The sequence below is a fragment of the Pleurodeles waltl genome, chromosome 4_1 (genome assembly GCF_031143425.1).
Source record: "Pleurodeles waltl isolate 20211129_DDA chromosome 4_1, aPleWal1.hap1.20221129, whole genome shotgun sequence".
NCBI classification, from domain to species: Eukaryota; Metazoa; Chordata; class Amphibia; order Caudata; family Salamandridae; genus Pleurodeles; species Pleurodeles waltl.
The window spans coordinates 398,722,628-398,735,124 of record NC_090442.1 but is presented as its reverse complement, the minus strand read 5'-3'; the positions used below and the strand labels follow the sequence as shown (position 1 = coordinate 398,735,124).

General features: G+C 46.0%; 1 protein-coding gene across 2 annotated transcripts in view; it reads left to right on the top strand.

Annotated features, from left to right (window-relative positions):
• The window catches only part of PKP2 (plakophilin 2), a 468,963-nt gene that overhangs the window by 368,136 nt on the left and 88,330 nt on the right, over nucleotides 1-12,497 (top strand). For both annotated transcript variants that reach the window (XM_069228624.1, XM_069228623.1), the window contains exon 10: nucleotides 3,368-3,521. In XM_069228624.1, the coding sequence (XP_069084725.1) occupies nucleotides 3,368-3,521 (154 nt within the window). The remainder of the gene's footprint in view (nucleotides 1-3,367; nucleotides 3,522-12,497) is intronic.

The window sequence follows — 12,497 nt, the reverse complement described above, 5'->3', positions numbered from 1 at the left end:
GTGAATTGGACTGCAGTAGGGTGGATTGAATTGCGGTAGGGTGGATTGTATTGGAGTGGGGTGCGTTGGATATGAAGTGCGGGAGGATTGGATTGGAGTCGGGTGGATTGTGGTGGATTGCAGTGGAGTGGTGTGAGTGTATTGGATTGTTGCAAGTTGAATTGGAGCATGGCGAATTGTGATGTGGATTGGTGTGGGTTGGATTGGCGTGGGGGGGATTGTGATAGACTGGAGTGGGATGGATTGCCGTAGAGTGGCGTGAGAGTATTGGATTGTTGTGAGGTGGGATGATTGGATTAGAGTGGGGTGAATTGGGATGTAGTGGAGTGGGGTGGATTGGGGATGGGCAGATTGGGTTTGGGGCAGATTGTTTAAGATTGAAATGGGGCAGATTGCTTTGGACTGGAGTGGGGCAGATTGGACTGGGGAAGATTGTTTCGATTTAGGGTGGGGCAGACTGGAATGGGGAAGATTGTTTTCGATTGAGGTGGGGCAGATTGTGGTGGATTGGAGTGGATTCGTGTGGAATGGGGCGGGCAGATTGGAGTGGGGCACATTGGAGTTGAGTGGATTAGAATGGGGCGGGGTGTATTAGATTCAGGTGGGTCAGATTGGAGTTGAGCTGTTTGGAGTTGGGCAGATTGTTTTGGATTGGATTGTAGTAGGTACATTGGAGTGGGGCACATTGTTTTAGATTGGAGTGATGCACATTGTGTTTGATTAGAATGGGGCAGATTATTTTGGATTGAATGGGGAAGATTATTTTGGATTGAATGGGGCAGATTATTTTTGATTGAGTGAGGCAGATTATTTTGGATTGGAGTCGGGTAGATTGGAGTGGGGCCGACTGGTTTGGATTGGAGTGGGGCCGACTGGTTTGGATTGGAGTGGGGCCGATTGGAGTAGGGCAGATTGTTTTAGGTTGGAGTTAGGCAAATTGTTTTGAATTGGAGTGAGACGGATTAAAGTGGGACTGATTGGAGTGAGACGGATTAAAGTGGGACTGATTGGAGTGAGATGGACTTGAGTGGACAGATTGTTTTTAATGGAGTGGGGTCAATTTATTTGGTTTGGAATTGGGCCAGTTGTTTTGGATCGGAGTGTCGCAGATTGTTCTGGATTGGAGTGGTACAGATTCTTTTTATTGGAGTGGGGCTAATTGGGTTGGGGCAGATTGAACAGTTTTGATTGGGGTAGTTTGGAGAATTGGAGATAGGTGAATTGGGGGTGAGTGGTTTGGACTGGTGTGGGGTGAATTGGATTGATCTGAGCTGGATTGGTGTGGGTGAGGTAGGTTGATTTGGGATGGATTAGAATGTGGCGGATTGGAGCATGGCAGGTTGGGGTGTACTGCATGATTGTGTGTTAAAGCATAATTTTGGAAATTACACATAAGAAAGAAACAACATTGCTTTGCAATATTTAGAACTAGAAAAACATGAGCCCTCATTATGAAGTTGGTGGTCTGGGCCGCCATGCCGGCCTTGGCGGTGAATACCGCCACACAGCATGGCAACCCAGACAGCCACATAATGAAGATAGGCAGCGTGACGTGGACAGCATCATTATCCGACAGGGCAGCGCTGCTGCCCCTCGGATAATGATCCCATTTCCTCCAGCCTTTCCCGCCAGGGAAATGCTGGCGGAAGGGGTGCTCCAGGGCCCCCCTGGGGGCCCCTGCACTGCCCATGCACTTGGCATTGGCAGTGCAGGGGCCCATGTGCAGGTCACTGCCCGATTTACATGTGGAGCTGCTGACAATGTCCTGGCCAGGCATTCTGCTGGGCCGGTGGGCGTAAACAATGTTTCCGCCCGCCTGCCCAGCAGAATGTTTATTATACGGCCAGCGGAAGTGTTCATAATGAGGGCCATAATCTTTTAAGAACAGTGCCCCCAAGCAAAAACAAAACATGAGTGCAAAGTGAGAAAAGAAGACTTGACAAAATAAAAGAAACAAGTTAACTTTCCAATTTTGTTTGTCCTGCTGGGCACATTTTTGCCAGTCACATACCTTCTGTTGGCAGGGAATTAGAAGTTCAAAAGAAGTACCTCAATCACATTGGGAGCACCAGACGGGCACTAATTGAGTTGAATCGATCAGTGCCTGGTCCCTGCTCCACATACAGGAACGAAAATGATTCCAGGCCTGCAGTGACTAATTACAAGGCTGTAAAGGTGAGTGCCACACAAGCCAACAAATGGTAAGCAAGGGGCGGGCCCACTGTAAGACTACAATAGTCTCAGAGAGATAGCGCGTCCACTATCTAGCGGAGACCTAATGAGGTTCACCAAGTTTGAGATTTGTTTCATTGGAGAATAATCCTGCTTCTCTGTTTTACCTTTCTACTGCTCTGTAGACAATAATGCAACAGCGCACTGCAGAAGTGTTTAATTTTAAACCAGGGTGCTAAAGATTTAACAAATATGTCCAGTGAATACTTATTTGGGATATGTGCTTTTTGTTCTCTTTTTGTTCTCCTTATACGTAACTATTATTGGGGAAAAGTACAACATTACAACTAGACCTAAATTTATATATAAGACTTTCAGCGTGTCTGCTCATAATTGAGCTGGACACTGAGGAAAGCATAAACTCCAGAGTCTTTCAGGGTATGATAATTTTGCCCAAATTAGGGGTCTTTGTATGCAAAATTAGCCCCTATCAGAAGTATAATAGGGCCTACTTACTTCTCCTCCTGCTACAGTTTGTGGCAATGATCTTGGTGAGGCCTCATCTCTCTCACACATGCGCTACTGCAGAACTCCCCTCCCCAAACCACATTGCCTCCCCCAACGTGATAGCTCGCACACCACAATCACTTAGTTGCTCATTATTACTTTCTATAATGCACGCACTGCAGAAGTGTGCCCGCTAACATAATGTTGAGGCAAACCAGGAATAGTAATTAGAGGGATGGTTGCTGGAGAATAGCTGATGTCAATAGGGCATTACCCTCCAAAGACAGAGATACTAGTTATCACAGATGACTGCAGCATGAGTCTCTGAGGTAGAAGTTCAGAGACTAAACTTTATTTCATATGCCCTTATTATGGAAACCTGGTTTCTGGTGACTTTCAAGTGGGTATCACTCATTAAGATGGAGACATTGAACATGTATCATTATATGAGCCCCTCGCCTTAGTTTAAGACCATTAAGATTCCTAGCACTTATCTCCCTTCTGCAAACCTGTAGTTCTTCTTTAGGTGACCATAAGGGCCAAGCCAGGAAATAAAATTAATGAGAGAGGATTTCACATTCTTATGGGATCTCTAAAGGATGCCATATAGATTTATCATAGGGAACACCACACCTTATACTTTACATTCCTTACTAAAGTAACATGCCCGATTTGTTTATTTTGACAGATGCCTTTTGCAGTCGCACAAATGGTTGTTCAGAAAGAAAATGGCCTTCAACACATAAAAAAGATACTGCACTCAAGCAACCCCAGTGTGAGAAGAACAACCGTGTCCATGCTCCGCAACTTGTCTCGCAACATTTCTCTGCAAAATGAAATTGGTAAGATGCCAAATCTTTCTTAACATTTTTGTCAGTGTTGTAGTTGTTGTCACCTCATGTTTCAGTCATTATTAGCACTTCATGAATAAGCTCTGACATTTATGACCCAAAAATATAGAGGATAATTTACAAAATTTGTTCTTAATCCACATATGTTGAATGGAACTTATTCATATAATCAAATTTTGCTTACACAGAAGAAAAACTGACCATATAAAACTTAGAAGAAAAGAACAATTTTACAGCAGCTATTACACTACTTTTTTCAGAGTTGTGAAGCAACATCTCAATGGCGTCTTACCCTCTGAATGAGAGTTCCCATGACCCACCCCTATAGCTTAGCCAGGTATGCAGGATCCTACCTCATTTGGCATTCCCTCGTTCTGGCGGTGGTACTTTTTCCACATTGAATACTGTACCTGCATCTACCTGGGCCCGTCAGCCGTAATGATCTACAGTGAGCACAGAGCTATGCCACCAGTGTCATCTTTGTCAAAGAAATGTGGCTCCCTCAGAAATATGTATGCACTGTTTTGCTTATTATAAGGGCATAGTGTTCAATGAATATGGTACTTACTTATAAGATTCAGAGATTTCATTACAACTGCAATGTAGCTACACTATAATTATGAATTTACATTGGACTTAATTCAATCCAGTAACTATACATAACTTCACTTGCTGAAGTTAATTCATCAGCCATTTAACTGTTTTATACTGTTTATTTTGACTTTCAAGAACAATCTCCTTTGCCCTAAAGAGAGGCTCTCTGTGCACCTATCTACACTACATCACACTATTGTGAACATCATGCACAGTAGTGTCCAAGCTGTTGTTTTAAATAAAAACGGAAGCAGAAAACAACCCTTTTGCTGTCTTAGTCTCTACCTCCCACTCCTCTCAGGTCAGCTACCATAGCGTTGAAGAGGATTGACACTAAAAGTTGAGGCATAAGGAATAGTCCAAAAAGTAGTAGCGTTCTTCGACTTTTCCACGTCCGGCGAGACGAGGGACCGTAGACGCTCTAGGACTCGTTCTGCAGAACCTGTGCCTGGGCTGACTCGGCTCCTCCCCAAGTTTTCAGGAGGTGGAGTGACCCCTGCCCAACTGCAAGAGTTTTATGAGGTCAGGCGCCTAATTTTTGGACAGACTGACCCTGCTGGTTGGCCTTCGGGTACTGCGGAGACAGAGAGGGCCCCTTCTGGTTCTGCTCCAGTGGCTCGAACCCCGGCCCCGAGGGGCTTCCCAGGGATCCAGTCCTGGATCCAGACCGGCTCCGGCTGTACCACCTTGACCCATGCATTGCTTCCGGCGCTATCTGTGCTCATGGGCAGCACCATCCCCATTGTAATTTCCAACTCCCACACGGAGTCGGTGGGCATCGTACGATGCCGACTCTGGCACCGGCAGGAGCTGTGCCTCCTTGTTCATGTTCCTGAGCCCTATTCCTATGTGCTAGGCTTAGGGGATGAATGGGAGGGGTCGCTGGACCTTCTAGAATACCACCACCTGAAGTAATGGACTGGCATGAAGAGTTGGGTGAGGACAGCAGACGGATTCTTTTCCAGATACTGGCATGCTTTCTCCCCTCCACCATGGCTATGGAGGAGGGAGCTTCTTACGCGTTGGTGGTGAAGAGGGCAGCTAAGGTCCTGGACCTTTAACTGCCCTCAGTGGCCGTCAAGACTAATCTCTAGACAGAGGTGCTGCAACCGGGAGCTTCCACCTCAGAACCCCTGCTCCCTTTCAATTATGCCCTCACATAAATCATACTGGGTACCTGATCCAAACACAGCACAGATGTTCCTATGCCCAGGCCGCATGCCTGCCACCATTGGCAAGTTTTTTGACACAGCATCCCACCCCTGAGAGCTTGGTGGTCCAAGCTTCTGCCTCCCATGGCGCGTTCCCTTGCGCTCCCCTGGATAGGTAATCAAAAGGTTGGACTCCCCTTGGAAGATGTTTTCTTCCACCAACCTTGCATTGTGGTCCGTGAGCACCATATGCCTTTTGGGCTGTTATTCCCACATGCTTTGGGATACAGTTGCCCAGATGCTGCCACAGTTCCTGGAGGAGGCCCGGGCAGGACTCTTTCACGCTGTTGCTGATGGGAGGGACGCTGCAAAGTTCAGAATTAGTTGCAGACGTGACACAACAGACTCACTAAGTAGAGCGGTTTTATCTACAGTCGCCCTGAGGCACCACACCTGGCTGAGGACGCCTGGCTGTTCTCGGGATGTCCAGACTTCTTTGAAGGAAATGCCCTTTGATGGCACCTGTCTCTTCAGAGACAAGGCAGACTCAAAGCTCAAGCGCTTCAAGGATTCTCATGCTACAGTCAGGTCCTTGGGCCTCGAGACCCCTCATCCCCCACAGTCTGCCTTTCGCCCCTTTCATGGCTATAGAAGTGGTCTTCGACCGCACTTTCATGGCTACTGAAGTGGTCTCCAACCACACCAATTCCTGGCCAGTCGCCATGTCGTGCATGCCTCCCAGCCTTTGCGTGGCTGAGGGCGTCGGACCCACCAACCTCGTGGGTCAGCTGGCCACGGGTCTGGTGAGTCCACTGCCCCCCACCCTGCACAACAGCATCTAAACCCTCCTAGTCAGCCTCTTTGCCATCAACTGCCGACCTGGCACTACATCACATCAGACAGGTGGGTTTTGGCAGACCACCTGCATTCGTTTGGGTTCACTATAAATTCTGAGCTGCTGTGGACACAGTGCAGTTTCGGGTTTATCCTGCTGAGCAGCAAATCCAGGATATTCTGGATATGATACCAATGTTTCAGCCTCTATCCTGTATATCGGTGAGAATGACTTTGAGGCTGCTGGGCCTCATGTCCTCCTGGATCCTGCTGGTGACACATGCCAGGTGGCATATGCGGGCTTTGCAGTGGGACCTGAAGTTCCAGTGGGCATATAGTCAGGGGAAGCTTTCCGACATGGTCCAGATCTCTGAGGGAACTGTGCAAGATCTGCAGTGGTGGTTAACGAACAGTAATTGGGTTAGAGGCAGATCCCTCCCATTCCCCAACAAGATCTGACAGTAGTGACGGATGCATCATTCCTGGGATGGGGCAGCCATCTGGGAGAGGTGTAGATTAGAGGCATCAGGTCTCCAGCAGAAACGGTTGGTGTTCCATGCTCTCTGGCTGGCATTGAAAGCCTTTCTTCCTTCTATCAAGGGAAAGATGGTGCAGGTGATCATACACCACCACCATTTGGAACTACAACAAGCAGGGTGGGGTGGAGTCGTGGATACTTTAAGAGACACTGCGCCTTTGGACATTGCTGGAACATCAGGGCCTATTCCTGGTGGTTTAACATCTGGTGGGCTCTCTGAACACCAGAGGAAAAACTCAGTGGAAAATGCCTAGCAGATCACAAGTGTCGTCGCCATACAGAGGTGGCACAAGGCCTCTTTCAGAAGTGAGGGGAGCCTTGGTTAGATCTGTTTGCATCTACCGAGAACGCACACTGTCAGCAGTTTTGTGCGTTGGTGTTTCTAAGTGGTAATCGCTCGGAGATGCTGTTCGTCTCAAGTGGAGTTCAGGCCTCCTGTCCACTCATACTACTACTACCCAGCGTTCTCAAGAAGATCAAGAATGACTGGGCCAAGTAATCCTTGTGGCTCCAGACTGGGCACGGAGAGTCTGGTATCCCAAGCTGCTGAGCACATCCATCGATCCTATCCCAAGCTGCTGATCCTAAGACTGCGCCTTCTGGAGGATCTTCTGTCACAGCAGCAGGGGAGGGTTCTGCACCCAAACCTGTCCACTCATTACCGTCTTGCATGAAGACTGAACAGTGACAGTTGGCAGCCTTTGACCTTCCTCCCAAAGTCTGTAACGTAATCTTGGCAGCCAGGCCCCCCTCCACCGAAACGGTATACGCCTGTCATTGGAAAAGATTTGTGGCATGGTGCACAGACAAGTCTGTTGACCCCTCTTTCTTCCCCTTTGTCTGAGTTCCTGTTGTTCATTCAGTCCCTTGCCCAGCAGGGCTCCGCTCTGGGCACTCTTAATGGATATTTTTCTGCTATTGCTACTTTTTTGCAGTTGCTTAATAAACCTTCTTTGTTTGAGTCTCCTATTGTATATAGGTTCCTCAAAGGTCTTGCACATCTTTTTCCTCCATCCCCATTTATTATGTCCCAAGGAGATCTGAATTTTGTGTGACTTTTTGATGTGTGACCCTTTCGAGCCTCTCTGCAATTGTCCTGTCAGGCTTTTTACATTGAAAACAGCCTTCCTTGTGGCCGTTACATCTGCCTGCAGAGTGAGCGAGCTGCAGGCATTCTCACCTAAGCCGCCCTACCTTTTTATCTATCATGACAAAGTGGTGCTTCACACTAGGGCCTCTTTTCTGCCATAAGTGGCCACACCCTTTCAAGTAGGCCCATCCATCAACTTGCATACTTTTTACACACCCCAACATCCTTTGAAGAAAAAGTAGAGACTCCACCGCCTGAACCCCTTGATCATACAAAAGAGTTCTGGGTGGCTGACCAACTTTGTAGGGTATGTGGGTGCAAAGAAAAGGTTAGGCAGTGCAAAATCAAACCATCTCTAGATGGATTGTACGCTGCAATAAGATCTGCTACGCACTGGCCAAGAAACAACCCCCAGAGGGTTTGTGCACTCATTCTACCTGAGCTAAAGCTGCAACCACTACATTAGCACGTGGAGTTCCAGTCCTGGACATTTGCCTGGCAGGAACGTGGACATCTCTGCACATGTTTACCAAACACTACTGCCTGGACAGTCCGGTACGTAGGGGCGGGAACTTTGCCGTTCTGTCCTGCAGGACTTTCTAATTTGAACTTGGTTTGCAGACCCACCTCCTGGGATGGTATTGCTTCGGTATCTATTCAAAGGTTAGGAATACGCAACTAGAAGTCTCTATCAGATGGACAAATTACTTCCCTCCAGTAATGCCTTACTGACCCACTCATCCTCCCCGTGCTGTGAACTGATTTCGAGGGGCAGGGACTCCCCTTTCAGGGCCTTAGTTTTAACACACCAGTAGTTTGTGTTCTTCATGGCTCTGCGCTTCTGGCGTGAAAATTTGTGAAAAGAAACTGACGTCGGCATGCATGGGTGGCACCTAAGTAAGACCCATGATGTAATTTTCAGCACAGATGATGCCCATGACAGACATGGAGCTGATTGGCACCACTGAGTGGCGTGCAGAGGTACTGTTCATGAAAATCTTCTGGATCCAGTGTGATGCCTGGGGAGAATTCAAAGGAAAGGAATCTGCAGCTAGATATAGTCGCTATCACGTAATGCATTACCATAGTAAGGGACATGTCCACCAGGACAGTGAATAACTTGTTGGTGCCAATCAGTCTGTGTAGTGACTGCTTTTCAACTTGTCTTGCTTATTGTTTTGTTTGGGCTCTTTGAGTAGTAAGGTGATGTCTTACCACGTGTACACCCAGCTGTTGCTGTTCCCAATGGATACCTGGTCCTTGCTAGTGAAAATGGATGCTGATGACCTACCTCACACTTACAGCTTTGTTGCATAAGCAAGCTCTTTTGTTAATTTTGAGAGAGCTGGAAAGGAAACAGAATGTTTTGGCTTGTTGGTTAGGTTGCATGGTCAAGTAATGACTGCTGTGATATTCACAATGTTGAACTGTTTCCAGAAGTAACATTTAGACTTGGCATGTGTTTTAAAAGAGCTGTAAAATATCAGTGACTACAAAAGCATATTTGTCTTTGTTCCAATAGCACATTTATAGTATGTTGATAATTGGTAGTCTTTATTTACCTGGCTGAAAAACACTTTTGGTGTTTCTGGCTCCACTCCAGACACTCTAATTGTCTTACAGGCAACTCTCCATTACTGAAATGAAAACACATTACATTGCTACATTATTCATTAAAATTAAGTACTTTTCAAGGTTAAAACTGGTTGATGTTTCATTGCCATTGGTGAACTTATCATTCCTCATTTCTGACATACTCTAGTTTTAACTTTCCATCTGAATGCAATTAACAAATGAGAAAAACATAAAAATAGATACCTTTATTTTACTTTATTGCAAACCAACTGTGTTATTTTCACCACCCAACTAGATTTTCCATGGGCATTCATCATGATATAGCCTTAGAACCTGCCGTAGCGGGCTCTACCGGCTATTAGAACATTGGAATGTTGGCAGCTCCATTGAAAACAATGGAGTGCTCCGGGCTTTTACTGGCTGGTAAAAGCCTGCAGCGCCAACATTCCAATTTTTTTTGTTCACAGCAACAGCTGTGAACAAAGCCTCACGGAGCCTGAAGGGATTTTAATTCCCTCCAGTTCCGTAAAGCCTTTGTTTTATTTGAGAACATTCTGCCCTCTAATGGCAGAATGTTCTACTAGCCTTACAACCAGCCTTAGCGGGCTCTACTGGCTATTAATGGCCCTCTCCTAAGGCTAAATTAAAGGCACGCTCCCGCGGTAAAGGCCCGAGCCGAAGGCGAGGGCCTTTAACAAGGGAGAGGGCCTTTAATATAGCCGGTAGAGCCCGCTACGGCGGGTTCTAAGACAATTAGAACATTCTGCCATTAGAGGGCAGAATGTTCTTATAAATAAAACAAAGGCTTCACGTAACCGGAGGGGATTAAAATCCCCTCAGGCTCCGTGAGGCTTTGTTCACAGCTGTTGCTTGCAGTGAACAAAGAAGATTGGAATGCTGGCGCTGCTGGCTTTTACCGGCCAGTAAAAGCCTGGAGCACTCCATTGTTCTCAATGGAGCTGCCAACATTCCAATGTTCTAATAGAGATTAGTTTAATACGTTTGTGTTTTGCTAGTGTAGGAGCTACCTTGGGGGTTTAAAAACCCACAGAAGGACGTTATGTAACTTTGTTACTCATTTTAGTTTACTGTATTTTGTTTGTGTGCCTTTCCATGACCTTTGATTGATTTTGTCCGCTATCACAAAGTTTTTCCTATAGTATTAACAGGGAAGTCCCTGTGAACGGCACTTGGGTCCAAGCCTTTAATTGTTCAAATCTATGCCTTTAAAGGAAACTCTGTGTCAAGCAGCAGCTTAATATTTTTTATAGGGCTAGTCATCAATTCTGATTACCATTCTTAAACTGGTTTAATCTTGAACCTATAAAACGCCCAGTCTCAGGTGGATTCCCCTCCTTCTCCTCTCAACAGTGGGTCAGCTTCAGTGAACATAAGCACATGATCTTTCTGATTTGCAGCACTTTTAATCCTCTGTGTGGCTTCCCCTAACTTTTTGCCTTCAGACTTCCTGTTTTAGCTGACTTTGTTTTGCTGACCTTATGACTCTGCACACTTTACTTTGCTAACCAGTGCTAAAGGGCTTGTGCTCTCGCCTTAAAACATATTGAATTATCATATTTAAGTTACTTTTAAGTCCCTAGTAAAATTACACTATCTGTCCCCATGGCCTATAAATTAGATGCTACTGGTGGGCCTTCAGCACGGATTGTGCCACCCACTTAAGTAGCACTTTATCACTTTAAACATGTCTCAGGCCTGCTATTGCAGCCTGTGTGTGTGCAGTTTTAAACTGGCATTTCAGATGGGCAAAATTAACCTTTTGCTAGGCCCAGACCTACCTTCTTAATAGCTACGTCACCCCTAAGGTAGGTCCTGGACAGCAGAAGGGCAGGGTGCCATGTATTTAAAACGTTGGACATGTACTTTTAAGATTTACATGTACTGGTAGTAAAAACACTTAAATTCGTTTTTCAATACTGCAAGGCCTGCCTCTCACATAGGATAACATTGGAATTACCTTATTACATAAGTGTAATTACGAAACGGGAAGAGTAATCTCCGCATGTTTGAGGTCTTTGGAATCACGATTTAATAGCCTGCTGTTCTGAAATCTGATTTTAAATTAAAATTCTTCTGAAAATTACACTTTTATAGTGTTTGCATTTTCTTCCTTAGGTAGTTAGTGCCTGTAGTCTTTCTCTGAATCACGCGGCTGGGTGTGTGTGACAGTTGGGCTTTGTCTATTCCTCGATATCAGCTAGCCCCTTGCAGTAGTTGAGAATCATATCATCTGTAATATTCACAAGCACATTTGCAGGCACGGCAGACAACCTCATTACTCAGCCCATGATAGTCTCATGGGGCGACAGTCCTGTTCTCTGATCAAGAAAACTGTGTAGACTCAGCGCCAAAGCAGCCAGCCACTTCAGAGATGTTGATAAACACACTTTGAGCGTACCATTGACCTGCTCCACAATTCCAGAAGTCTCAGGTCAATAGCTACAATGCAGTCTCTGTTCCACTTGCAACGCTGTGCACAACATTCTAAGGATCTCATTATTGAAATGAGTTCCTTGGTTCTGACTCCAGCAAAGTCAGAAAACCATACCTGTTGATAAGTTCCCACAACAACAGTTTAGCTACACTGAATTTGTAATTTCTCCTTGTTGGGTAAGCTTCAATCCAGGCATGAGAAAATGCTTACTGCCATCAGCACATTTCTCAGTCTGTTGCACACAGTCATCTCAATAAAGTCCAGCTTTATCATGTTAAATGGGCCTTCTGATCTCCCATGTGACTCAACGTCTCTTGTGTCCTTGTTCTTACACTCAGTTGCTGACACACACACTCTCAGCCATCAGCATGAACCGGGGGTTGAACCAATGCTGTTCAAACAGCCTGCCCATGGTATCCCTCCCAACAGGGGCAGGACAATGATCATGCTTAGCCATCGGAGACAGCAACCTATCCGGCAACACAGTTCTTCCATTGGTTGATACCAAGCTTTCATCAGCTCTTTTGGCACAACCTTCTCCGACCCAACACTGCTTTTCTGCTTCTCCTAACTTTTCTTGTAGCCTCTTATCCTCTTCCCAAGTATGCATCCTCATCAGCATAATGGTTGGCAACTGTAAAAGTCATTCCTACTCCTATGTGGCCAACACTTCACACCAGCAAGTTCTTTAGTCCATTGAAATGCTTCCAACAGTTTCATGGCATGCTCC